A 26,571-nucleotide genomic window follows, 5' to 3' on the forward strand; every position below is an offset into this window, starting at 1 on the left:
TTCTATTCATTCCGCAGGAAGAAGATCTTTTTGATCATGATAATTTCATGTTTCATTTAACAGCTGAAGTACTGAGTTAGTATATGGCGTTTCCTGACAACAGTTGCACCAGTCTGCTGGCTCTGGCTACCTTAGATCAGGTATTTTAGTCTCCAAGGCTTAATCCTCAAGCAAAAGGTGATGCTACGCTGAAGAACACAGCATGCACCATTAATAGCTTGCCTTGTATTACTAGCAACAACACACACATGGGGCAGACAATGAAACCTCATATTCTTGAGATCAAATGTTCACTACAGCTCAACTGGTCTACATCGTAAAAGTCTTCTCAGCTCTGAAAATGAAGGAATGGAGGCCAAGATGACAAGACCTCAACCATTATCACCTGTCGAGGTACAGCAAATAGAAAAAGAGAATCAGAAGAATGACTGCACCCAGTTCACGAGCAGGAAGGAATGGCATTGAGAATTCCACTTACTTTATGTTTCCACCTAGGCAGTTAGTGGCGGTCTGTACTCCCTTAAAAAAGTACATTGCGGAGAGGCTCACAAGCCAGAATCCATCAACAGGAAGAGCAGGTAGGAGTACAAGAAAAGAAAAGGGGCAGAGTAAAACATAGAACACACTGCAAGGTTTCAAATAATTCCATTTAAATGTGTGGAGCAGTGTGACCTTGACAGCCAGCTGAGCCTCAGAAAGGAGTAAATATGTGCACTTGGACCCTGCCTTGAGGGGCAGAAATAATGGCTAGGGATTTAACAAATATCACGTCAAAATTCTCGGAGAAGGGAAACTGCAAGGGTGTATATGGAGTACCTATGGAAGCCACACCTCCTTCATGACATACTCAGGTGAAGGGTGTTTTCAGCAGTGGCCCCAAGGTGGCAGACTTCTATTACAATAGAAAATTCTGGGGAGGGGGGGGAAGTAATATCTTTTCCCATGTTTCGAGATATTTGCCTAGCCCTGAAAGTCTTCTATTATTTATCCAGATCCTTTGGAATCTGGCAAAATCAACTGCATTTCTAATCATTATCTGTCTTGCTTCTTATAACCATTGTCAGTTCTATACAGAGTAAAAGGCAGATGAAAAATGGATGGAATGAAACCTGAGTAGAAATGGAGTTTACAGAATAGAATATTGCTTAGGTGAAACTTCAAAACTCCCCACATTATCTCATACAATTTTCTCCCTCCTCAAACTGGACTGTAGGGAAATACCCCCCCCCCCCCCCCCAAATGTGCTCTCTTTCTAGAGGGAGATACATGTCTTTATTTAGTTTTAGTAAGTACCATATGTAAATTAGATGAATTTTAAGCCTGTGTTGGGAATAAAAAGGAGAGATTAGCATTTTGTCAACCAGTCTGAACTGGGGCATACACACCATGGTGGCCCAAGACTGCTCATGCCCACTTTCAGTGGACAAGATGCACAGCAGGGGGCTTGGGGATCATAGTAGAAACAAACAGAGGGATGACGTGCTCAATGAGGGTACAGTTGTCAGCTTGAACTTTCTCACCCTTTAGCTTTGATGTCGGGTAGGAATTGGATGAGTATGGTGAGTCAGACTTCCGGAAGCTTGGCAGGTTATGGAATGGCTTCAGCCATGGGATGGGGCTGGACTGGTACTGGAAAAATGTTTGCAGCCACGGTGTGCTTCTGCTATGGCTGTCCTCCAGTTGACATGGCGATGGCAGGTGTAGACGGCATATGGTTGAGGCCCCTGCCCTGTTGGGAGGATAATCTGATTTCTTTGAGCTCTGTGCTTTGGTGTGCATGGCGTCCACAGAAGCAGATGTGTGAGATGGGTGTATGGCTTTGGCTTGTGGGGGCGGTGGCAGAAGCGGGGCACTCTCTAGGATTTTCGGCATGCTCTCCTTCTGGCATCCAGCTGTATTCAATAATTTGTTCTTACCTGCAATACAAAGTCAATTTAGCTATATGTCAGAATCCACAAACCCTGGACTATGACCTTTAAGTGAGAACACAGGCCAGAGTTAAGCATTACGTAAAAATCATGGGCTTTCTGTGCATTTTTCAGCTTTTACCATTTGCATATGTCTGGGAAGTTTTATTTATAAAAAAAAAAAAAAAGCAAATGAGGAAACAAATACAAACAAGAAAACAAAGAACAGTATTTCCCCATTTACAGTGTAAAAGTGAAGAACCAGCGTTAGTAAAAACCAAATGCATTTCCCCATCCCCCCCAACAATCCCTTCCCTTCTCCCCATTGAAGGATACAGTCTAGAAACCATATCAAAAAGCAAATATGCTCTCCACAAGGACAGAACCCCCCTCTCCCCACCCCGCTGCATATGTCTGTTTTTTTTCTGTTTGTAGATCAGTTTGCATTATTCTTCACCGTGACATTCAAGCATGGATTGCAGAGCACATGATCACAGGGTTGGTGTTAGACTTTCAGAGGCCCAAAAGCTGGCCTTAGCTTGAGGCACGTTTGGGGCGCCTTATGATATGGGGGCCCAAGGTAATTGCCCTGTTTGCCACCCCCTAACGCTGGCCCTGCATGATCGTACAGACAATCTACGTTTCAGTTAATGAGTGTAATACAGACTGCTCTGTATTACCATGTGCTCTGTAATCTGGGCTTGTATAACACCTTAACTACTGTAGAAAGTGATACATATTTTGGGCTCGATAGTCCAAAAAGTTGAGCCCCTAAATTAGTGGCCCTTTTACTAAGGCATGTAGGTGCCTATGCACATTCAAGCGCCAAATTAGAACTACCGCCTGGCTAGCGAATGCCCTGGGCGGTAATTCCATTTTTGACGCGCATCCAACACACGTGGTAGAAAATATTTTCTGTTTTCTACCACGTAGCACTTAACCCAGCAGTAGTCAGCAGTTTATGCACGCTGGCCGCTTACTGCTCGGTTAGCACTTGAGACCTTACCGCTAAGTCAATGGGTGGTGGTAAGATCTCAGGCCGAAAATGGACGCACGCTGGTTTTAATATTGCTGCACGTCCATTTTCGGCTGCAAAAAAAATGCCTTTTTTTCCAGGCATGCTGAAAAAATGACCTGTGCGTGTCCAAAACACATACCTATACCAGTGCAGGGCACTTTAGGCGCGCCTTAGTAAAATGGCCCCTTAGTCTCCAAACTATGGGCCCTATTTTCAACCAAACTTAGGAGCCTTAAGTTTTCAACTGAAAATTCATGTTAATTAAGGAGTGGAAAAGTTTTGCTTATAAATTTAGCACTGAGAGATCAGATGCCTGCTTCAGGGGCCTTTATGTTGGAAATATCCTCTGACGTAGTTTCCTGTTTCTGTGAGGGCGGGACACTGAGAGGGAAGGGAAGGCTGGAGGAGGTGAGCCTGCTGCTTTCACTAATGCCACTGGCGGCGCTGCGATTTCAGGTAAAAAAATAAAAGATTTAAATGCAGGACGGCAGGAACAGAAAGCAGAGCTGTCGGGGAGCTAAGGGTGGGCAGGTGGGGCTGGGGTTGGTACTGGAACTCGACAGGGGCTGAAAAGGGGGGCAGGTGGCGGCTGGGGCGAGTTACTGGACATGGATGGGAGGGGAGGATAGGGGCAAAGAAGAATCACTGGACATGGATGGGAGGGGAGGGCAGGGGAGAGAGGATAAATCGTTGGACAGGGGAGGGGAGGGTAGAGGAGAATTGCTGGACATGGAGGGGAGAACAGGGGAGAGAGGAGAATCGCTGGACATGGGAGGGGGTAGGGACAAAGGAGAATTGCTGGACATAGATGGGAGGGGAGGGCAGAGGAGAATCGCTGGACATGGGTGGGAGGGGAGGGCAGGGGAGAGAGCAGAGTTGCTGGACATAGATGAATGGAGGGAAGGGCAGGAGAAATGCTGGACATGGATGGAGGAGAGGGAAGACTCAGGAAGGAGAGAGAGGAGAAATGCTGGACATGGATGGAGTGAAGGGCAGGGAAGAGAGGAGAAATGTTGGAGGGAAGGAAAGACAGAGGAAGGAGATGCACACGGTTTGAGGGGAAGGGAGAGAGGAGAAATACTGGACATGGATGGAGGGGAGGGAAGACAGAGGAGGAGATGCACATGGATTTAGGGGAGAGAGGAGAAATTCTGGGCGTGGATGAAGGGGAGGGTTGAAATGCTGGACATGGATGGAGGGGAGGAAAGAGAGAGGAAGTGAGATGAACATGAATGGAGGGGAGGAGAGAGGAGAAATGCTGGACATGGATGGAGGAGGAGAGGAAAAATGCTGGACGTGGATTGAAAGAGGAAGGAGATGCATACTGATGAGATGAGGGAAAGGGAAAAGAGGAGAAAAACTGCACATGGATGGATAAAATAGGCAAAAGCTAGATCCACTCTATACCTCCTCCAGTCAAGTCTGCAGAGGACCCAGCTTTTACCTATGGATGTAGGGCAAGAAATGACGAAGAAAGGAGGAAAGTAAAGAAATAAATGGAAAGGAAGCCCTGGAAACGGAGTTAAGGGAGCAGATAGAGAGCAGCAGAATTAGAGACTGGGACCAACATTAACAGAAAAACAAAGTCACCAGATAACAAAGTTAGAAAAAAAGTCATTTTAGTTTCATTTTAGTGTTTGGAAGATGTCCAATTTGAGAATTTATATCTGCTGTCTTATTTTGCATTGGGTATGCTGGAGCTGTAACAGCTTACAGAAATTATTTATATTGAAAAAAAATCACATTATTTTTTTTCTCCTATACTGGTATAGTTTTTTCAATGATACTACTTATATGCGCCATGGCTGGTATAAGGGATGTGGCTACCAGAGGGGTGGAGCCATATATGGTGACATAATGAGTACCGGTACCTTTTTTCCTACAAAAAAAGCACTGGTCTTTAACCTCTCTTTGTATGGTCCATGTTGCAAGCCTTGCTTCTGCTTTAATTCTCTCAGTATATATCACTAACACGGTGCTCAAGGTGGGGGTCTCATGTCTTACATGAGGGTGGTATTGCCTTCTATTTCCCGCTGCTGATTTCTTTCCAATATATACCCAGGCATACTGTCAGCTCGGCCTGCTGCTGTGTGAACACCAACCTTACATTTTGAAATGAGGTGTTATTCTCAAATCTGGATAATTTTTATTCATTAGCATGTGTTATTGCTAGTATAAATGAGCAGCCTCATGGCCAGGACAGTAGGCTTATGGTTTGTTATGGTTTGCTATCCAGCTTATTTTTGAAAGAGAAAGACGCCCATATTTCGACCCAAATCGGGAGATGGGCGTCTGTTTCCCGTGGGTGGCCAAATCGGTATAATCGAAACCCGATTTTTGGCGTCCTCAACTGCAGTCCGTCGCAGAGACGAACAAAGATCACGGGGGCGTGGCAGAGGCGTGGTGAAGGCGGGGCTGGGGTGTGGTTATCAGCCGAGGAGAGATGGGCGTCTTTAGCTGATAATCGAAACAAGAAGGGCGTTTTTGACGAGAATTTGGTCTTTTTTTTCAGGTCCAAGTCCCAAAAAAGTGCCCCCACTGACCAGATGACCACCGGAGGGAATCTGGGATGACCTCCCCTGACTCCCCCAGTGGTCACTAACCCTCTCTCACCAAAAAAAAACCACTTTACAAACTTTTTCTCCCAGCCTGTATGCTAGCCTCAAATGCTGTACCCACCTCCATGACAGCAGAATGTGTTCTATCCTCTGACAGCCTTTCCCTGGTTCTGATGTGGGTCTCGGGTGAGTGTGACACCTTTTCTATTAAGGGCACTGCAGAGTCATATCAGCAATGCATTGTGGTGGGTGTAGGGTATTGGGCTCCGTGATTCCTCTAGCTTGTGTTAAATGCTCACGATGTTGGTAGTTGGTAGGCTCTACTCCCATGGTGCTTTTCCCTCTGCTTACTGGGTCAGAGTGTGCCCTGTTTTGTTTCTGGTAGTCCATGAGGTAGTGGCCATTTGTGTAAGACACTTTTAGATCCCATTCATGTGTTAGCCACGTTACAGCACTTAGTTCTTACCTTGAATGTTGCTGAAAGAGGGCATTGTACACCATTCTGCCAGCTCGGACCTACTGCTAATCTCAGTACCAGCGAGACTCGTTGCCAGTGGGGCACAACTTCTGATCTGCAGTTAACTGTGAGTAAACGTGCTTATTCAAATAAAGGACGTTTTCAGCGAGATTAGTCTTCAGGTATGAACTGCTGTGCCAAGGTTATACACCAGCAACAAGTCCTGTCCCTGGAGCACTTTTAGTGGGTACTGCAGTGCACTTCAGGCAGGCAGACCCAGGCCCATCCCCCCCCCACCCATAACACTTGTGGTGGTAAATGGGAGGCCTCTAAAACCCACTGTACCCACATGTAGTTGCCCCCTTCACCCCTAAGAGCTATGGTAATGTTGTACATTTGTCCCTCCTACGACCAAATGGCTTGGATTGGGACGTTTCTGAGCTGGGCGTTTGTAGTTTCCATTATCGCTAAAAATAAAAAAACGCCCATCTCAGAAGGGACCAAATCCGTGGCATTTGGTCCTTCCAAACCGTATTTTCGAAACGAAAGATGGACGTCCATCTTTTTCGATTTTACGGTCTGTCCTGCCTCTTCACATACCCGTTTTCGGACATAGACGCCTATGGAGATGGGCGTTCGATTATGCCCCTCCACACCACCAAAACTAATTCAGAAGTCTCAGCGGTTTACAATAAAAAATATAAAAAAGTTTCACATAGAAAGGAACTACAATTTGGATAGGAAATATAACACATCTTAGCAAGAGGCAATTCACTATTTAAGTAGAGCATAGGAAGAAATAGAGGCAAACACATGAAAAGAACAGAAAGCTAAGGTCTATAACATATTAGATTACTACAATATCTTATCTCAGAGGGGACACATTTATGTAGTTTCAAAGGCTTGTGCAAAAAGCCAAGCCTTTAGCGCATGTTTAAAAGCCTTGAAAGAAGATTCCGCATGGATATGGCAGGGGAATGAGTTCCAGAAAGAAGGAGCAGCAAAGAAAAAGGGGTGGTTCCTGGTGAACTCCAACTGAGCAAACTTAGGACCTGATAGTACAAGTCTGTGATCATTCAAAGAATGAAGCACATGAGCAGAAGAATAAGGGATGGTGAGTATATTCAAATAAAGAAGTAGCCCCACCTTTTGAGCCTTAAAAGTAAGAGTCAGTAATTTGAAGATTATCCGTTGGGGTATTGGTAGCCAGTGAAACTTCTGAAAAAAGGGAGAGACATGGTCCCTACGTTGAGCGTGACAGAGTAATCTAATGGACATGTTTTGGATAGATTGGAGCGAGTACAGCCAGATACACAATATTACAATAATCTAAACAAGAAGTTATTAGTGCAAGGATGAGGGAATGGAAAATATCTGTAGTGAAATAGCGGTGGACTGCATGAAGTTGCCAAAGAATAAAGAACCCTGTTTTGCAAACATTGCAGATTTGGGGGTTAAATGTCAAGTGTGAGTCAAGAATTACCCCTAAATAATGAAAGGACTCTATTGGCTTAATAGAAGACCCGAAGATATTGAAAGGTCTGTGGGGATTGACAGTCCTCCCATAACCAGCCTATGATCAGTCAGCCAGCCAGAAATAAGAGCTAAACAGTCATTTAATGGGCCAAAATTGGGATTAAAAGTGTTAGTTGGATAGAGAAGAAGGATATCATCCACATAGAAGTGAAAAGACTCCCCAGTGGACTGAACAAGAATTTTATTTATTATTTATTTGTTACATTTGTATCCCACATTTTCCCACCTATTCGTAGGCTCAATGTGGCTTACATAGTACCGGACAGGCATTTGCAGACTCCGGTGTAAACAAATACAATGTGATGGTAAGATATAGTTCATGTGGCACAGCCACATTAGGGAATCGTACAGCGGAAGAGTTGTGTTATGTCCATTACATACTTTAGTTTTGTTGTGTTGCATAGATCAGGCATTTATGTTGGATCGGTTGGGTATGCCTTATTAAACAGGTTAGTTTTTAGTGTTTTAGGCTCTTGGTAATGCGTTCCACAGTTGTGTGCTTATGTAGGAAAAGCTGGATGCATAAGTTGATTTGTATTTGAGTCCTTTGCAGCTTGAGTAGTGCAGATTTAGATACGCTTGTGTTGATTCGGATGTGTTTCCAGTTGGTAGGTCGATCAGGTCTGTCATATATCTTGGGGCTTCACTGTAGATAATTTTGTGAACCAGAGTGCAAATTTTGAAAGCAATGCGTTCTTTGATTGGGAGCCAGTGTAGTTTTTCGTGAAGGGGTTTTGCACTTTCAAATCGCGTTTTTCCGAAGATAAGCTTAGCTGCCGTGTTTTGAGTGGTCTGAAGTTTCTTTAAGGTTTGTTCTTTGCATCCCGCATAAATTCCATTGCAGTAGTCTACATGGCTTAGTACCATTGATTGAACCAGGTTTGCAAAATGTTTCCCTTGGGAAGAACTGTTTCACGCGTTTGAGTTTCCACATTGAGTGGAACATTTTCTTTGTTGTGGATGTCATTTGGCTTTCCAGTGTTAGGTTGCGGTCCATTGCAAAGGGGCACAGAAATAAAGAGAAGGGGGGCAAGAACAGAGCACTGGCTTAGCGGAGATTGGGTGGCAAAGCCAGTGGTGGGAGGTGGGGCTAGTGGTTGGGAGGCGGGGCTAGTGCTGGGCAGACTTCTATGGTCTGTGCCCTAAAAAATGGCAGATACAAATCAAAGTATACACATAAAGCAGAACATATGAGTTTATCTTGTTGGGCAGACTGGATGGACCGTACAGGTCTTTCTCTGCTGTCATCTACTATGTTACTATGTTACTGGGGGACTCCACAGTGTAAGGAATAACTAGGTGCAGGCATTGATGGGTGACGATTGTGAAAGACCTATTTTCAAGGAAAGAAAAGAACCAGAAAAGAACAGTGCCAGATATCCCTAAGGTGCAGAGACAGTGAATCAGAACAGAGTGATCATAAGTACATAAGTAATGCCACACTGGGAAAAGACCAAGGGTCCATCAAGCCCAGCATCCTGTCCACAACAGCGGCCAATCCAGGCCAAGGGCACCTGGCAAGCTTCCCAACGTACAAACATTCTATACTATGTTACTGGGGGACTCCACAGTGTAAGGAATAACTAGGTGGAGGCATTGATGGGGTGACGATTGTGAAAGACCTATTTTCAAGGAAAGAAGAGAACCAGAAAAGAACAGTGCCAGATATCCCTAAGGTGTAGAGACAGTGAATCAGAACAGAGTGATCATAAGTACATAAGTACATACTGTAAGTAATGCCATACTGGGAAAAGACCAAGGGTCCATCAAGCCCAGCATCCTGTCCATGACAGCGGCCAATCCAGGCCAAGGGCACCTGGCAAGCTTCCCAACGTACAAACATTCTATACATGTTATTCCCGGAATTGTGGATTTTTCCCAAGTCCATTTAGTAGCGGTTTATGGACTTGTCCTTTAGGAAACCGTCCAACCCCTTTTTAAACTCTGCTAAGCTAACCACCTTCACAACTTTCTCCGGCAATGAATTCCAGAGTTTAATTATACGTTGGATGAAGAAAATAAGTACATAAGTAATGCCATACTGGGAAAAGACCAAGGGATCAAATGCTGCAAAGAGGTCTAAAGAAATAGCAAGAACTATCTTATGGCTGTCCAGCTGAGAACAGTGAAAACTGTGTCAGTACTGTGGTGTGACCTGAAACCAGATTGCTTTGGATGAAGGCCCAGTGGTTTTTCAGAAAATAGGGGTAATTGGGAAAATACTATGTGCTCCAGAACATAGAGAGGTAATATAGATTTGAGACAGGTTGATAGTTTACAGGTGAGTGGGGGTCAAGAGAAGTTTTTTTGAGTATAGGTTTCACAAGAGCATTTTTCCATACTTTAGGTACATAGTCAGATGAGAGACTCAGGTTATTAAAGGTAAGATTTGTGGTATAAATTGAGTTTAGGAATCTGTAACCAAAAAGACAGGAATGGATCTAAGGAGCAATATGTTGGTTTTGTTTGAGTCATGGCAACTGTAAGGGAATGAAGCATCTGGGGCTGAAAGGAAGACCATGAAGGTAAGCCACTTATAGAAGAAGATGACTGAAGAAATGAAGACAGTGAGGGAGGCGGTGGTAGAGAATCTACCAAAGTTTGTACTTTGCAGGAGAAGAAGAGAGAAAGAGAATCTGCATCGGGCATGGTAGAAGATCCTCTATTTACAGCCGGAGAAGTAGTTAAATTGTGGAATATTGAAAAAAGTTCCCTAGTTAGGTTTGGGGCTTTCTTTAATCGGTCTGCAAAATATTGAGATTTTGACTTACGTAGCTGGTAGGGAGAGCTCAGATTCATCTATACCTCTCCCCTTGATGCTATTTTCCTTTATATGGGACTAGTTAACCCTGAATCCATAGCCACATTTCTGCATATTTTTGATAGATAAGAATGACTAATCTCAGCTGGAGCTGAAACATTTATTCTCTAATGATCGGTAGGTGGAAGAGAGTAGGAGGCATATCAGAATAAAAATGTGTCCCAAGTGAAAGATCTGTCATAATTATTTAATATTGCATAGTCAGTCAGAAGATCAGCCACATGTCTTATGAGTGGCTACATCACATGCCTATTTAGTAGCTTGGCAAAAAGTACTTTACATAGTGTGGCCTGGGGTGCAAGCTTACAGCTATCCCTGAACATTATAGGCAGTGTCCAGCACTTTTAGCAGACCTTTTACATGTAACCAGGGCTAGTCCAAGGGCATCTGATGCCCTAGGTGAACCTCAGCCATGTATCCTGCTACTCCCCCACCACACCCACCATCTCCCCTTCCATACCCCATGTAGTCCAGAATCTCCTATTCCCTACCCAACTCATAGTCCAGAATCCCCCCCCCCCCATATCAAGCCCTTCCTCCCTATGGTCTTGCATCTAACTACCCCACCATAGTCCAGGTTCTCACCTTCTCCTCATTAACCCCACCACAGTCCAGCTTCTCCCCTTCCCTCCCTCTCCCCATCCACAATCCAGCTTCTCCCTTGCTTTCCTTCCTCCTGTTGGGCCTGTGCTACTGCTGCCTTCCCTCCTCCAGGGTCGAAGGGACACATTGATTCAGTGCTAACACAAGGTTTTTAACTTCAAATCCATGCTCAAGTGCTGCTGCATCCTGCCCCTTTTCAATGCAGGACTTTCAGTGGGAGGGGGTGACATGTCAGCACCTGAGGTTAAAGACCTCACGCCTGTGGTGAATCTGCTTGTCTTCTCTGTCCAGAAAGTGGGACGGTGGTGCTGGCAGCAGAGGAAAGAGGAAAGGGGGGAGAAGAAATGCTTCACTCCAACCCTACTGTTGTCCCCTAAATGCTGCCACCCTAGGTGAATTCCTAGTGTACCTAGTGGTGAGGCTGGCCCTGTGTTGGGCATGCTTGAGCAATAAAATACGAGAATAGAAAGGAGAATCTTCTACCTGTTTTCACTTCTCTCTCCTGGGTTTTGCGTTGCTCAGACTGCTTTCCTGCAGAGTTCAAGGTCTTCTGGAAAGTGATGGTGGAGGTAGGTAGCATCCAGCAGTGGGAGGCCACTTGGTGAAGATGAAGGCGGGCACTGGGCTTCCACTGGAGAAGACACTGAATCAGTTCCTGGCATTCTGCACAAAGAAGAAGACAGAGCACAGGAAAAAAAAATACCATGAGAGTTCATTCAAAATGCTGTTTTCTGTGACTGAAAGGGACAGGCTCCTACTTACTAGCTAGAAGCTGAAAGCTTCTTTGTTTTCATTCCAAAGATACTGTAAACTGCCTTGAGCACCATTTGGAAAAATTTTTTTTTTGCATTTTTTTTTTCCTGGTGTTTGATATGGAGATCGGATGATCTCTTCATGTCAATTTGATATTGATGTTATTTTATGATTAAATATTAATGAAAATAAATAGAAATCGTTTGAACAAGTCCGTCATGAGATACTCCTGAGGAAATTAAAAGCCGTGTCATAGGAAGCATTTTCTGTTGTGGATTGGGATCTGGTTAAAACAGAAAGTGAGATTAAAAGTTGACTAGTAGAGTGCCCCAGGGGTCTGTAGTAGGACTGGTGCTTTTAACATACTTATAAATGATCTAGAAATAGCAATGATGTGTGAAGTGATCAAATTTGAAGTGATACAAAATTGTTCAAAGTTGTTAAATCGCATATGGATTATGAGAAATTGCAGGAGGACCTTGGGAGACTGGGCATCCAAATGGAAGATGAAATTTAATGTGGACAAATGAAAAGTGATGGTCATTGGGAAAAAATAATCCAAATTATAGCTACATGATGCTAGGGTCATTGTGGACAATAAGTTAAAATCTTCTCCAAAAATGCAAACAGAATGCTAGAATTGTTATGACGGAAGAGAGAATACAATAAAAAAATATCATAATGCCTCTATATTGATCCATGGTGTGACGTACCTTGAGTATTGTGTGCAATTCTGGTTGCCTCATCTCAAAGAAGATATAGCGGGATTAGAAAAGGTACAGAGAAGTGCAGCCAAAATGATTAAGTGGATGAGATGACTCCCCTATGAGGAAAGGCTAAAGAGGTTAGGGCTCTTCAGCTTGGAGAAGAGATGGCTGAGGAAAAATATGATAGAGGTATAAAATCCTGAGTGCAGTGGAACAGGTAAACGCGAATCAATTGTTTATTCTTTTGGCTCTACTGCTTTCTCTCTATTCTGATGCCGACAAAATAAAATTGCCACAGTTTGGCACATATCCTTCAACTTTGCTTTATAAGAAACGTATATCAAAGGACAGAACAAATCACAGATGAAGAACAAACCAAAAAACTTTACTGAAAATGATCCAACATGACCACGTTTCGCCTGAAGGCTATGTCAGGGGCATTTGTAAAAAAAAAAAAAAAAGGTTTAAAATAAAAACAAGAACAAAGCCATCTCTTACTTATCAAATGTAGAAAGTACAGGTGTGGTTACATGCACTCAAGAAGTGTAACTAAAAAGAACAGTGCAGTGTGCTTTAATACAAAAACAGTAAGTGCATAATATGGAATGCATATTGTGTTGTGGGACAAAACAATTTTTTTTTACATTTGGTTTGTTTGGTGTAGTGAGACAAAGAAAAAAAATCAAATGCAGTTTAAATAAGGAGCACATACTGGTGGTACTATACACCAGATAGGCTGCAGCGTATGTTCACAGGAGTGTTGGCGGACTGTTGGAGGGCATGTGGGGCAAAAGGGACATTCATGCATATTTGGTGGGACTGTCCTAAAGTGCAAGAATACTGGAAAGCAGTCATCAAACAGATAAATCATATACTGCAGAGGGACTACCCTTGTACAATAGAACAATGCTTGCTTCACTTCAAACCATCAGTAATAAAGGCTGCACATCACAGACTGGCAACGCAATTCTTCACAGCAGCAAAGCTAGCTCTGGCCAGAGCATGGAAGTAAAAGACTCTTCCAGGAATGCAGATGATACTTCAGAAAGTGGACTAATTGCACCAGATGTCTAAATTAACAGCACTGAGGAAAGGCAGAATGGAATCCTTTAACAGAATATGGCAGCCATACGAACAGATGCAATCTCGGGAACCAGCACCACAATAAGGGGGGGATGGGGGGGATTTGGGTTTAGTTGGGAATGTATTAGATAAAATATTCATAAGAAGTGTTAACATGTGCATATGAGACTGAATGGCAATAAGTACATACTAATGTAGCACATATTATTGGAGATGTTCTATTTGTATATATTTAACAATAAAAAAAAGATATGGAAAAAATAAATAAGGAGCACATGTCTAATAGGGATTGACAAAAGGTATATCCTCTATAGTCAGCTAGGCTGTCTCAAAGGCTAAGAGCCTCTCTGTATATAGGCTTATAAAAGTACCTCGTGGGCAGCACTAGTGATGTTTCAGATAAAGTAAATTGGAATTTGGTGCTATTGTACAATTCCAAAGCTGTATAATAGTATCTAGCAAATTAAGTTGAGAAACTATGCTCACTAAAGAATGAGATGTCATCTTTTGGTGTTGAATATATCAATAATTCTGTCATAGTCCAATGAATCACACAGTTCTCTTTCAAATGATAACAGTGACAGATTATGGAGGCGACTGGTGAGCATTGAGGCTCTTGATGCCGTTTTGATCCTGTTTACAGTTGAAAACAATCGTTCCACAGTGTAAGTTGACATCGGCAGAGTGATAAGTACTCTTAAAAGGGCACTGGCATTTGGGAAAAATGTCCACATTTCAGTTGTCTAGTACTGCGATTAAAGATGGAAAATTTATACATTCTGCTACTTTGTGTTTTAGATGCTGAACAAACACTGTTAATTCAGCTTCCTCTATGGTAATGCCATATAAAGTGCACGGGGGCAGTAGACTCTCTCAAAGGCCTCAGATGTTGGCATACAGGCAGCAGAAGCAGTCATCATTCCATAAGCATCATCTTGAAAACGATTATTCAGTTCACTTAGCTGGCAGTCAATAATCTCATTCCACAGATGTCTCAAATCTTCATTGCTTTGCACAGAAGAAGATTTACCCAAAGTGGAAAAAAACAAAACAATGAATCACCAAACTTTATAGAGGAGAGAGGAAGAAACATCCCACTTTTCAATATCATATTTCTCCATGAGATCCTCTGTAAGAACTTTATTAAAGTTATTTGATGTGTTCTCCCTAAACTGAACAAAAGCTTCTTTTAGACACTCTATAAGATTAATGCACTCTGTAACAGACAACATGGCACTCTGTAGTCGTTTCGTGGCAAAATCACTGCTTTCAAATAATTTCCCAAATGTAACTTCCAGAAATTAGAATTTCTTTGTCTCTATCTGATGTAGAAGAGATAGAGAATCTAGTTTTGTCTGTTCAGCAGCATTTGAAAATTCAGCAAGTACTTCAAGAATAACATCATAAAGCATCGATAATTTTTTCACAGAGCCAGATTTTGAGCTTCACCTTGTTTCTGTTGAACGTTCAAGTTCAAGGCATTGTCTATCAGGATGGAGTTGTTTCTATACTTTCAAAAAACGAGCATGCCTATATGTACCTGTCATAAAACTATGCAAGGAGTTCAGAATTTTAAAAAATGTGCTAACAGAGGGACAAGCTTTAGATGCTGTGCAGAGAACCAGATTGAGGCAGTGAGAATTACAGTGCACATAAACAGCCCGCTGAAACGTGCGTTTCAAAATGACATGAACACCTCCTTTGTTTCCAGACATAACAGATGCTCCATCAAAGCTGAAGCCAACACGTAACTCTGGATCTAATTTAAGCACTTTTATGATTTTATCAGAAATCCCATTTGCTGTCATGTCTGCAGTATCAACAAATCCAACTGCCATAAGTACATAAGTAATGCCACACTGGGAAAAGACCAAGGGTCCATCGAGCCCAGCATCCTGTCCACAACAGCGGCCAATCCAGGCCAAGGACACCTGGCAAACTTCCCAAACGTACAAACATTCTATACATGTTATTCCTGGAACTGTGGATTTCTCCCAAGTCCATTTAGTAGTGGTTTATGGACTTGTTCTTTAGGAAACCGTCTAACCCCTTTTTAAACTCTGCTAAGCTAACCGCCTTCACCACGTTCTCTGGCAACGAATTCCAGAGTTTAATTATGTGTTGGGTGAAGAAAATTTTTCTCCGATTTGTTTTAAATTTACTACACTGTAGTTTCATCGCATGCCCCCTAGTCCTAGTATTTTTTGGAAAGCGTGAACAGACACTTCACATCCACCTGTTCAACTCCACTCATTATTTTATATACCTCTATCATGTCTCCCCTCAGCCGTCTCTTCTCCAAGCTGAAAAGCCCTAGCCTCCTTAGTATTTCTTCATAGGGAAGTCGTCCCATCCCCGCTATCATTTTAGTTGCCCTTCGCTGCACCTTTTCCAATTCTACTATATCTTTCTTGAGATGCGGCGACCAGAATTGAACACAATACTCAAGGTGCAGTTGCACCATGGAGCGATACAACGGCATTATAATATCCTCACACCTGTTTTCCATACCTTTCCTAATAATACCCAACATTCTATTCGCTTTCCTAGCCGCAGCAGCACACTGAGCAGAAGGTTTCAGTGTATTATTGATGACGACACCCAGATCCCTTTCTTGGTCCGTAACTCCTAACGTGGAACCTTGCATGACGTAGCTATAATTCAGGTTCTTTTATCCCACATGCGTCACCTTGCACTAGCTCACATTAAACGTCATCTGACATTTAGCTGCCCAGTCTCCCAGTCTCGTAAGGTCCTTCTGTAATTTTTCACAATCCTGTCGCGAGTTAACGACTTTGAATAACTTTGTGTCATCAGCAAATTTAATTACCTCGCTAGTTACTCCCATCTCTAAATCATTTATAAATATATTAAAAAGCAGCGGTCCTAGCACAGACCCCTGAGGAACCCCACTAACTACCTTTCTCCATTGTGAATACTGCCCATTTAACCCCACTCTCTGTTTCCTATCCATCAACCAGTTTTTAATCCACAAAGGACATTTCCTCCTATCCCATGACCCTCCAATTTCCTCTGTAGCCTTTCATGTGGTACCTTGTCAAACGCCTTTTGAAAATCCAGATACACAATATCAACCGGCTCCCCTTTGTCCACATGTTTGTTTACTCCTTCAAAGAATTGAAGTAAATTGGTCAGGCAAGATTTCCCCACACAAAAGCCATTCTGACTTGGTCTCAGTAATCCATGTCCTTGGATGTGCTCTGTAATTTTGTTTTTGATAATAGCCTCTACCATTTTCCCCGGCACCGACATCAGACTCACTTTTATTACCCCTTTGTGTATGACACATACTGCAACAAGCTCACGTTTAGAGAAATCTTTGCATTCATCACCCAGAATTGCATAGTATGTATTATTGGTTTCATGTATTTTGGATTTGATTTTGCGTAACAGTAGTAAAGTGGCAGATTCTAATAGTTAATTCTGAATACCTGGGCTCATTAGAGTTGCATTCTTTGGAATTTTTTCAAGGCGACTTTGGATACTATTGTCATATTTATTAAGGAGTTTGAACATTTCCAAAAAGTTTCCTTTATTTAAGGCTTCTTCTGTCTCTCTGTGTCCGCGTAATGGAATTTCTTGCTTGGCACAGAATATCACAATATCAAGTACTACTTTGATGTGTTTATGATTTCTTTCAATTACAGAAAAGTTCATGGCATCTTGGTTTAGTTGATTGAAAATGTTTCCCCGACCTCCTGGTAAGTGACTTTGTTTGTTGTCTTCAAATTTTCCTAGTGCAAGAGAGTGTGCCTTGCTGGAGCAGCTCTGATTCATGTGCTTCCAATCTGTAAAGCCAATTCTTGTGAAAGCTTCTTCAGCCCGGGTATCAGAAAAATGTCTGCACGCTTTGCACAACACTGCATCCTGGCTTGCTCTGTATTCCAGCCAGCGAAATTTATCGTACCAATAAGATGAAAAACTTTGGGACTTGCCACTAATTGTACAAACTGGGAAAGCCTGTAACTTTGGCTGTTTTGGTGGTTCATCAATGTCGGATAAATCTGAAAGTAATTCTATCAGTTGCACACCAGGTTTACTGATCTGTGAGCATAACGTAGAACTTGTTGAGTAAACAGCATCCTCGCCATGCTCCTCTAGACGAGGTTTTTCAATTCTATCTGTATCCTCGCCATGCTCCTCTACAAGTGGTTTTTCAGTTGTATCTGCATCCTCGCCGTTCTTCTCTACACATGGTTTTTTGAAATAGCTTAGTAATGAACTTTGTTTTGCCATGGGGGCAGACTAAGGAACACTGTCTATCTTGGGAAAACTTCTGGGAATTTTCTCTCCTGGCAGCTAAAATCACAATAACTTCAGTAAGTTTTGTGATAAGGATCTTCTGAGTTTATTACCCCTATGTACCAGCAGCCTGGCATCAGCTTTTCTGTTCCATACTCCCTACCCATCCCCGTAGCTCAGCATCAGCCCTTCCCTTCTCTACCTTACCCCCCATCCATCCCACAGCTAGCATCAGCCCTATCCTACCACCCCACTCCTCCCTGTAGCCTAGCATCAGCCCTGTCCTACTTCCTACCCACCCCCTATGGAATTAAGTATAAAAGACTTTTTTTCATGCCCTGGGTAACGCAGAGCCCACCTCTGCACGCACCAGTCCACCCAGAGAAAACTGCCTACATTTATTTTTTTTTAATTTTAACCTTGGCAAACAAAAGGTATATTTTCATCATTAAATATACATTTTTTGCCCTAGGCAGTGAAGTGCTTACCCCACCCAGAATCACACCACCACCAGCCAGCATTTTGAGTACAAAAAAAAAACTACATGATGATATTTAAAAAAAAAAAGTATTTCAAATTTTATTACCTGCAGTGCTGGGCAACTGCTTGCAGTAAAGTTGCAACTGCCACGTGGTGCAGAACACCCTGGCTCCTGTAGCTGACTCAGGCGCAGTGTTGTGGCCCACCTTGGGGCACTACTGGGATGTTGGGGAATGCTACTGCACTAAGGCACAATGTAAGAGAGCTAAGAAGCCGCACCTGCTGCTACACACCCAGGCGGCACCAGCCTTTCCACATGGCAGTGGCACTGCGGTCTGGGCGCAGGGAGGAGGAGGAGCAGACAGTGCTGCGTGGTCCCGACTCCCGGTGCCTGCAGCTGAGCGTGCAGCTATTTTTTAGCCTGTTGAGAAGATGACAAGCCGCGAGAACGAGGGTGAGCATTCCGTGCAGGATGGAACATGAGTCATCAGCACACAGGGGGCTGAGAAGGAAGAGGACGTCATGCACGCTGCAGGTCACCATGAAGTCAAGAGCTGCAACCATGTTTATTCAGTGCCAAGTCAACTCACTGCCATGCTGAGTCTGCCCAAAAGGTAAGTCGGACTGGGAGATCAGCTGAGCGAGCCGCGGCGTGACGACGGTAGAAATGAATTGGTGAAAGGCTGCTGCTTTGGCTTTGCTCTGTGCGCTTTAATTCAACCGCACTTAAAACTGGGTGGCAGGGCCTGAGCCGAGATTGAATGGGCCTGGGCGCCTGTAGCTATGCCCCTGCTTGGACCCCTGAGGCAGGCACTGTTGTGCCGAAACAAGGCCTGTGCCAGGTATTTCTTAAAATAATAGGACTCCATTTATCTTAATTCTGAAGGCCCAGCTGTGCTTTTTTCATTTATTGCTTGTTTTTGTGTACTGGTTTACCCTCTCTTTTATTACCTGTGGCTACCAGATAGGCACACAGAGGGCATGGGGAGAGCCTAATCTATAAAGGAAACACACAATATATCACCATTGCAGATACACACTATAGCAGTTAAGCAGGTATTCTCTAAGTTATGCTTGTAAAAGGAAGTACCACCCATGCTCGCCCCTGTGTACTCCTTTCTTGTAGATGCACTCATTAGAAGTTAAGCAGGTGTTCTGTAAGTTATGCTTGTAAGTGGAAGTTCTGCCTATGTCTAGTCCATTCTCTGCCCCTGTGTATTCCCCCTTTGCAGATACACACTATAGCAGTTAAGCAGGTATTCTCTAAGTTATGCTTGTAAAAGGAAGTCCCACCATGCTCGCCCCGTGTACTCCCCTCTTGCAGATACACATTATAGCAGTTAAGCAGGTGTTCTGTAAGTTATCTTTGTAAATGGATGCTCCACCTATGTCCTGCTCATGCACGCTGAAGTGGTGTGCTAGCATATACTCACATAAGCGCAAACATTTGTGGGTGACAGCTGGTATTTTCATCATTTATACGCATAACACATGAGTAAATGTTAAAACTTCGTTTATAGAATAGCCCCAATAATGTTTTGTCTCAGGGGACACCTACTGTTAGAGATTTGAGAGAGGGATTAACAAGAGGGTCAGTGACTCAGGCCCAGATGCACTAAACCTTAACGACCCTTTAACGAAGAAATTCTTAACCGTTGCATGCATTAAAGGCCTTTTTCCGATGAAGCAAACAGCTAACGAAAACGGAATACAAACGAGTAACTACCATTGTAATGTGGACGATTCGGGATGCACTAACAATACCGACGATTACACTGAATCATTTACCGCGACATATTAAATGTATGGTCAGAGCAGTCGTAAAGGCCTGAGCTGTCATCTCCCTGCTTCCCCCTGCACCTTAAAATTCCAAGCTGGCATATTGAAAAACAAAATAAACAACACAAACATGTGGTCCCCGCTTCCCTCTGCATACAATAGAAAAGAAATGAAAATCAAAATCATCCTGATCCTCCTCGACCTATCCGCCGCTTTTGACTATCAATCACAATTTACTTCTTGCCACACTGTCCTCATTTGGATTCCAGGGCTCTGTCCTCTCCCGGTTCTCCTCTTATCTCTCCCACCGCACCTTCAGTGTACATTCTCAAGGATCTTCCTCCACCCCCAACCCGCTCTCTGTTGGAGTTCCTCAGGGATCTGTCCTTGGACCCCTTCTTTTTTTCAATCTACACCTCTTCCCTGGGTTCACTGATCTCATCCCATGGTTTCCAATATCATCTTTATGCTGACAACACCCAGCTTTACCTCTCCACACCGGACATCACTGCGGAAACCCAGGCCAAAGTATCAGCCTGCCTATCTGACATTGCTGCCTAGATGTCCAACCGCCACCTGAAACTGAACATGGCTAAGATCGAGCTTATTGTCTTTCCACCCAAACCCACTTCTCCTCTCCCTCCTCTCTCTATCTCTGTTGATAACACCCTCATCCTCCCCGTCTCATCTGCCCGCAACCTCGGACTCATCTTCGACTCCTCCCTCTCCAGCAGATAGCCAAGACCTGTCGCTTCTTTCTCTATAACATCAGCAAAATTCGCCCTTTCCTCTCTGAGCATACCACCCGAACACTCGTCCACTCTCTCATTACCTCTCGCCTTGACTACTGCAACCTAATCCTCACTGGCCTCCCACTTAGCCATCTATCCCCCCTTCAATCCGTTCAGAACTCTGCTGCACGTCTTATCTTGTGTCAGGACCGATATGCCCATATCACCCCTCTCCTCAAGTCACTTCACTGGCTTCCGATCAGGTACCGCATACAGTTCAAGCTTCTCGTACTTACCTACAAATGCACTCGATCTGCAGCCCCTCATTACCTCTCTACCCTCATCTCCCCTTACGCTTCTACCCGTAACCTCCACTCACAGGACAAATCCCTCCTCTCAGTACTCTTCTCCACCACCGCCAACTCCAGACTCCGCCCTTTCTGCCTTGCCTCACCCTATGCGTGGAATAAACTCCCTGAGCCCATACGCCAAGCCCCCTCGCTGCCCATCTTCAAATCCTTACTCAAAGCCCACCTCTTCAATGTCGCCTTCGGCACATAACCATTATACCTCCATTCAGGATATCTAGACTGTCCCAACTTTACATTTTGTCCTTTAGATTGTAAGCTCCTTTGAGCAGGGACTATCCTTCTTTGTTAAATTGTACAGCGCTGCGTAACCCTAGTAGCGCTTTAGAAATGTTAAGTAGTAGTAGTAAAAAAGGACTGGGAGGGGGCAAGCGCACTCGTCAGGAGCGTCCTGTATGGACGGCCTTGCCCACGACCCCCCCCCCCGAGGTCGCCGCTGCTCCCCGCTTCCGCATGTATTAAATAAAAAATAAAAACAAAAAACCAAAGTTTAGCAGCCCCGGTCCCCCTCCCTTCCTCTCTCTGTTTTTCTCCTTCTTCCACAGCTCCGCCTCCCACCATCCTCCGCCCCGTGCCCTGCCCCCCTGAGCTCGTCGCCGCCGCTCCCCCCCTCCCGCTTTACCAGCCTGCGCAGCGCCTCTCACCTCTGTGTGAAGGTGCTGCAAGGGCAAGAACAGCTGATCGGCGATCAGTGCTGCCTTCTCCGATGTCCCTCTGTTCTTCCTGGGCCCGCCCTCCTTTGATGTGGGTAACTTATTTTCAACGTGTTTTTTTTGTTGTTTTGGGTTTTGACGTTTGTGGCATGCGCAGAGCAGCTAGCATAACGCTTGGCTGCTCTGCGCATGCTTTACGGGCAGATTAATGACGGGGATTACACTTCTGTAATGCATTTGACTTTCAAATACCGTACCGAACATGTGGGACTTCTGTTTTTAGTGCATTCTTCGTTTTTTCAACTTCGGTAAGGACTTTTATGTTTTTGATTTTTTAACGTATGGTTGATGCATCTGGGCCTCAGTTCTTAAATATGACAGATCACAAATATCCATAAGATGCCTGGCCAGGTGGCCTTAAGTGTTGCTCTGCACAGGGTCACTCTTTGTTGTGCTGATAAATGTGGAAGTGTGACTTTTTCTGAGTACAGCTGGATAGAGCTTATTGTCATTCACCTTGTGAGACGGCACATCGGAAGGTCAGTCCACGTTTAATCATGCGCAGCATCTTGCAGGGCTGTCTTTCTTTGAAGGGAAGCTTTCCAGTTACCATGGCATATAGTATGACTCCACTGCACAAAGAGCGATAAAGAAAAGGATCAGAAAAGTCTATGACTGGGGCTCAACAATCAGCCAAGTGTAGACTGCTCCAAGATGTTACATACATTGTATTGTAAACTGCTACTGCAAGAAGGGTAAGAGTCAAGCATTTGATATACCCCTTTCTGTGGTACAATTATATACAGACACTTTCTCTGTCCCTAGGTGGCTCACAATCTAGGTCTTGTACCTGGGGCAATGAAGGATTAAGCGAGCCACAGCGGGAACTAAACCTGGTTCTCAGCCTGGTTCTCAGCACTAACTGTTAAGCTACTCCGGTATATTAAGATACAGCTAAACATAAATATAATGGGTTCTCGAGGTCAGTGCATCCTTTGAAACTGGCCATAGTTCTCTAACATCCCAGAAGTCCTTATGTAACGATTGCATTAGACTTCCAAGAAGGCATAGAGATAACCTGTATGAGGAGGCCATGGTTACCACCCCATACTGCAGTGAACACGAGGAGTTCAGGTATCTTGGATAATCGTCTTGCTGGTTATGGTGGCTGTGTTTATGTTTCAACACTTTTATTAAGATCCAACTGACACAGTGCAAACATTACACCATTCACAAGAAGTACAAACATAGGCTTGCAGTAAGTTCACACCCTCCAATACTAGTCCATACTCTATGGGATTTTTTACATGTACAGAACACTCAAGAATAATTCAAAGTAAATTTATGTTTTAGGTGTAATCCCCTCCTTCCCTGTCCCCCCTCCCCCCACCCCCTTCCCATGAATCCATCCCCCACCCACAACGATGCAACTAAAGATTCTCCATAATAAGGCACATTTGCATCCAAGTAATACATCCTATACCTTCCCCCCTCCTTTAAACTCCCCCTCCCCCCTTAAAAACAAACAAACAAACAAACAAAAAAAAAACTTATAAACCGTTTAACACTGAGTCAGAGACGTGGAGTCAGAGACTGGATATAGGGACCCCAAGTCTCCAGAAACTGTGTCCTCTTCTTCTGTGAGGGTCCCACCGCCCTTCGCTCATGCAATAGAAGATTGTGAAATCTGTTTCTCCAATGCAAAAAATCAGGTGGGTCCGCAGAGACCCACCCATGCATAATCACTTTTTTCCCCATCAAACAGGCCCTGCGGATCAACTGTCTCGAGCCCCTCTTCTGGAAGACAAAAAGCTCATATTTATCAAATAGTATCCCCAGAGGAGTAAAACTTATTCGAGACTGTACCAACCCCTCCAAATATTCTATGATCTGATGCCAATATTTTTGTGTGGCAGTGCAACCCCAAAGACAGTGGTACAGTGTGCCTTCCTGCCGCTGACACTTAGAGCAGAGTGGATCAGGCACCCCTCCCATCTTAAACAGCTGCGTCTTGGTCATATAAGCCCTGTGTAGAATTCGAAATTGACATTCCCGCATACTCGCATTCACAGAGATCTCCGGGATTCGGGACACCAACTTTGTATAATCTAAAGTCAAACCGGGTCTCTGCATGTCACGGGCCCATCGAGTGGTGATTGCTTCAGTATGTCTCTGCGGGTCTAATACCCAAAGAAGCTTATGCAGGCTCGATATTGAGGGCCGCTGTCCCGGGGTCTCCTTAAAGAACTCTCTGACTTTCCTCCCATGGTGGCTGTGTTTATTGTTAGAAAATGGAGGATATCCTCGGTCTAGGATTAAGTGGTCTAGTAAGATTCAAAGACAAAGTTAGGAACCCGAAATGGTTTCTGAGTGGAGGTGGTGAAGGCCAGTATTTGAACAGATTCAGGAAGTGCTACAAATTGATATGAAGGGCTGAGGTAGGGAAGGATTGAAGATTCAGGTGAAAGATATGGTGTGTGAGGGGGGGGGGTGAAGATCTGGTATTGGATTGCATACTCGTACACTCATCTGTCTAAAGTGGAAGAATCTCAGCTGGGCAGAGGCCAATTTTGTCTTCAGAGTTTATTGACTTACCCAAGATCCCAAGAAGCTGCAGTGGGATTTGAACCCAGCTTCTCTGGTTCTCAGCTGGTGCTGAAATGATTGGGCAAGTCATATAGTGGAATGCTCAGATCCAGATTACTTTATCGACCTGACAGTTTCTACATGTGTTAAGTATGACCTCTGGAGCCTGTGCGAATCTTGGACAGTCTGAAGAGTAAATGAAGGCAGAAAACACAGGAACCTCATATAAAAGACATGGGGAGGCTAAGCCTCCACAGCCGCAACTGCTAGCTTACCAACCTCCCTACCTTCATGCTCTTCTGTCTGGGTCTGCGGCAGCAACAACAAATAGGAACTGCCAGCTTCCCTTCCCTGCCACTGTCTGCCCAAGTGGGTGAGCAGAAATGAAACAAAACCATCTGTTAGGCCAGAGCCATGTGCATGCCGCTGCAAGTATCCTTCCTCTTCCTCCTTTCCCAAAACAGGAACTTGCGGAACCATTGTTAGTAATATGTAATTTATCCTTAAAATCGAGCATGGTACTGGAAGATTGGAGGGTGGCCAATGTAATGCCGATTTTTTAAAAAGGTTCCAAAGGAGATCCAGGAAAATATAGACCGGTGAGCCTGACATCAGTGCTGGGCAAAATGGTGGAGACTATTATAAAGAACAAAATTACAGAGCATATTCAAAAGCATGGATTAATGAGCCAGAGCCAAAGCCAACATGGATTTAGTGAAGGGAAATCTTGCCTCACCAATCTATTACATTTCTTTGAAGGGGGTGAACAAACATATGGATAAAGGTGAGCCAGTCAATATTGTGTATCTGGATTTTCAAAAGGCATTTTGTAAAGCACCTCATGAAAGACTCCAGAGGAAATTGGAGAGTCATAGGATAGGAGGTAGTGTTCTATTGTGGATTCAAAACTGGTTACAAGATAGAAACCAGACAGTAGGGTTAAATGGTCAGTATTCTCAATGGATAAGGGTAGATAGTGGGGTTCCCCAGGGGTCTGTGCTGGGACCGCTGCTTTTAAACATATTTATAAATGATCTAGATATGGGAGTAACTAGTAAGGTAATTACATTTGCTGATGACCCAAAGTTATTCAAAGTTGTTAAATCGCAAGAGGATTGTGAAAAAATACAAGAGGACCCTGGGAGACTGGGCATCTAAATGGCAGATGACATTTAATGTGAGCAAGTACAAAGTGATGCATGTGGGAAAGAGGAACCTGAATTATAGCTACGTATTGCAAGGTTCCACATTAGGAGTCACCGACCAAGAAAGGGATCTAGGCGTCATCATTGATGATACTTTGAAACCCTCTGCTCAGTGTGTGGCAGCAGCTAAGAAAGCAAATAAAATGTTAGGTATCATCTGCCCGCAACCTCAGAGTCATCTTCGACTCCTCCCTCTCCTTCTCTGCGCATATCCAGCAGATAGCCAAGACCTGTCGCTTCTTCCTCTATAACATTAGCAAAATTTGCCCTTTCCTCTCTGAGCACACCACCCGAACTCTCATCCACTCTCTCATTACCTCTCGCCTTGACTACTGCAACCTAATCCTCACTGGCCTCCCACTTTGCCATCTATCCCCCCTTCAGTCCGTTCAGAACTCTGCTGCACATCTTATCTTCCGTCTGGACCGATATACTCATATCACCCCTCTCCTCAAATTACTTCACTGGCTTCCGATCAAGTACCGCATACAGTTCAAGCTTCTCCTACTAACCTACAAATGCACTCGATCTGCAGCCCCTCCTTACCTCTCTACCCTCATCTCCCCTTACGTTCCTACCCGTAACCTCCGCTCTCAAGACAAATCCCTCCTTTCAGTACCCTTCTCTACCACCGCCAACTCCAGGCTCTGCCCTTTCTGCCTCGCCTCACCCCATGCTTGGAATAAACTCCCTGAGCCCATACGCCAGGCCCCCTCCCTGCCCATCTTCAAATCCTTACTCAAAGCCCACCTCTTCAATGTCGCCTTCGGCACCTAACCACTATACCTCTATTCAAGAAATCTAGACTGCCCCAACTTGACACTTCGTCCTTTAGATTGTAAGCTCCTTTGAGCAGGGACTGTCCTTTTTTTTTGTTAAATTGTATAGCACTGCGTAACCCTAGTAGCGCTCTAGAAATGTTAAGTAGTAGTAGTAGTAGTAGTAGGTATTATTAGGAAAGGAATGGAAAACAAAAATGAGGACGTTATAATGCCTTTGTATAGCTCCATGGTGCAACCGCACCTTGAATACTGTGTGTAATTCTGGTCACCGCATCTCAAAA

At 44.1% G+C, this 26,571-nt stretch overlaps 1 protein-coding gene across 1 annotated transcript in view; it reads right to left on the minus strand.

Annotated features, from left to right (window-relative positions):
- Window positions 1-1,416: 1,416 nt before the first annotated feature.
- LOC115460494 (testis-specific serine/threonine-protein kinase 5-like) overlaps window positions 1,417-26,571 on the minus strand; it is a 93,119-nt gene continuing 67,964 nt past the window's right edge. Inside the window, exons 6-8 of the mRNA XM_030190260.1 lie at window positions 22,234-22,349; window positions 11,384-11,563; window positions 1,417-1,916 (exon numbers count right to left, since the gene is read on the minus strand). Coding sequence (XP_030046120.1) covers window positions 1,417-1,916; window positions 11,384-11,563; window positions 22,234-22,349 — 796 coding nt within the window. The remainder of the gene's footprint in view (window positions 1,917-11,383; window positions 11,564-22,233; window positions 22,350-26,571) is intronic.

This window comes from Microcaecilia unicolor, chromosome 1, assembly GCF_901765095.1.
Source record: "Microcaecilia unicolor chromosome 1, aMicUni1.1, whole genome shotgun sequence".
Lineage (NCBI taxonomy): Eukaryota > Metazoa > Chordata > Amphibia > Gymnophiona > Siphonopidae > Microcaecilia > Microcaecilia unicolor.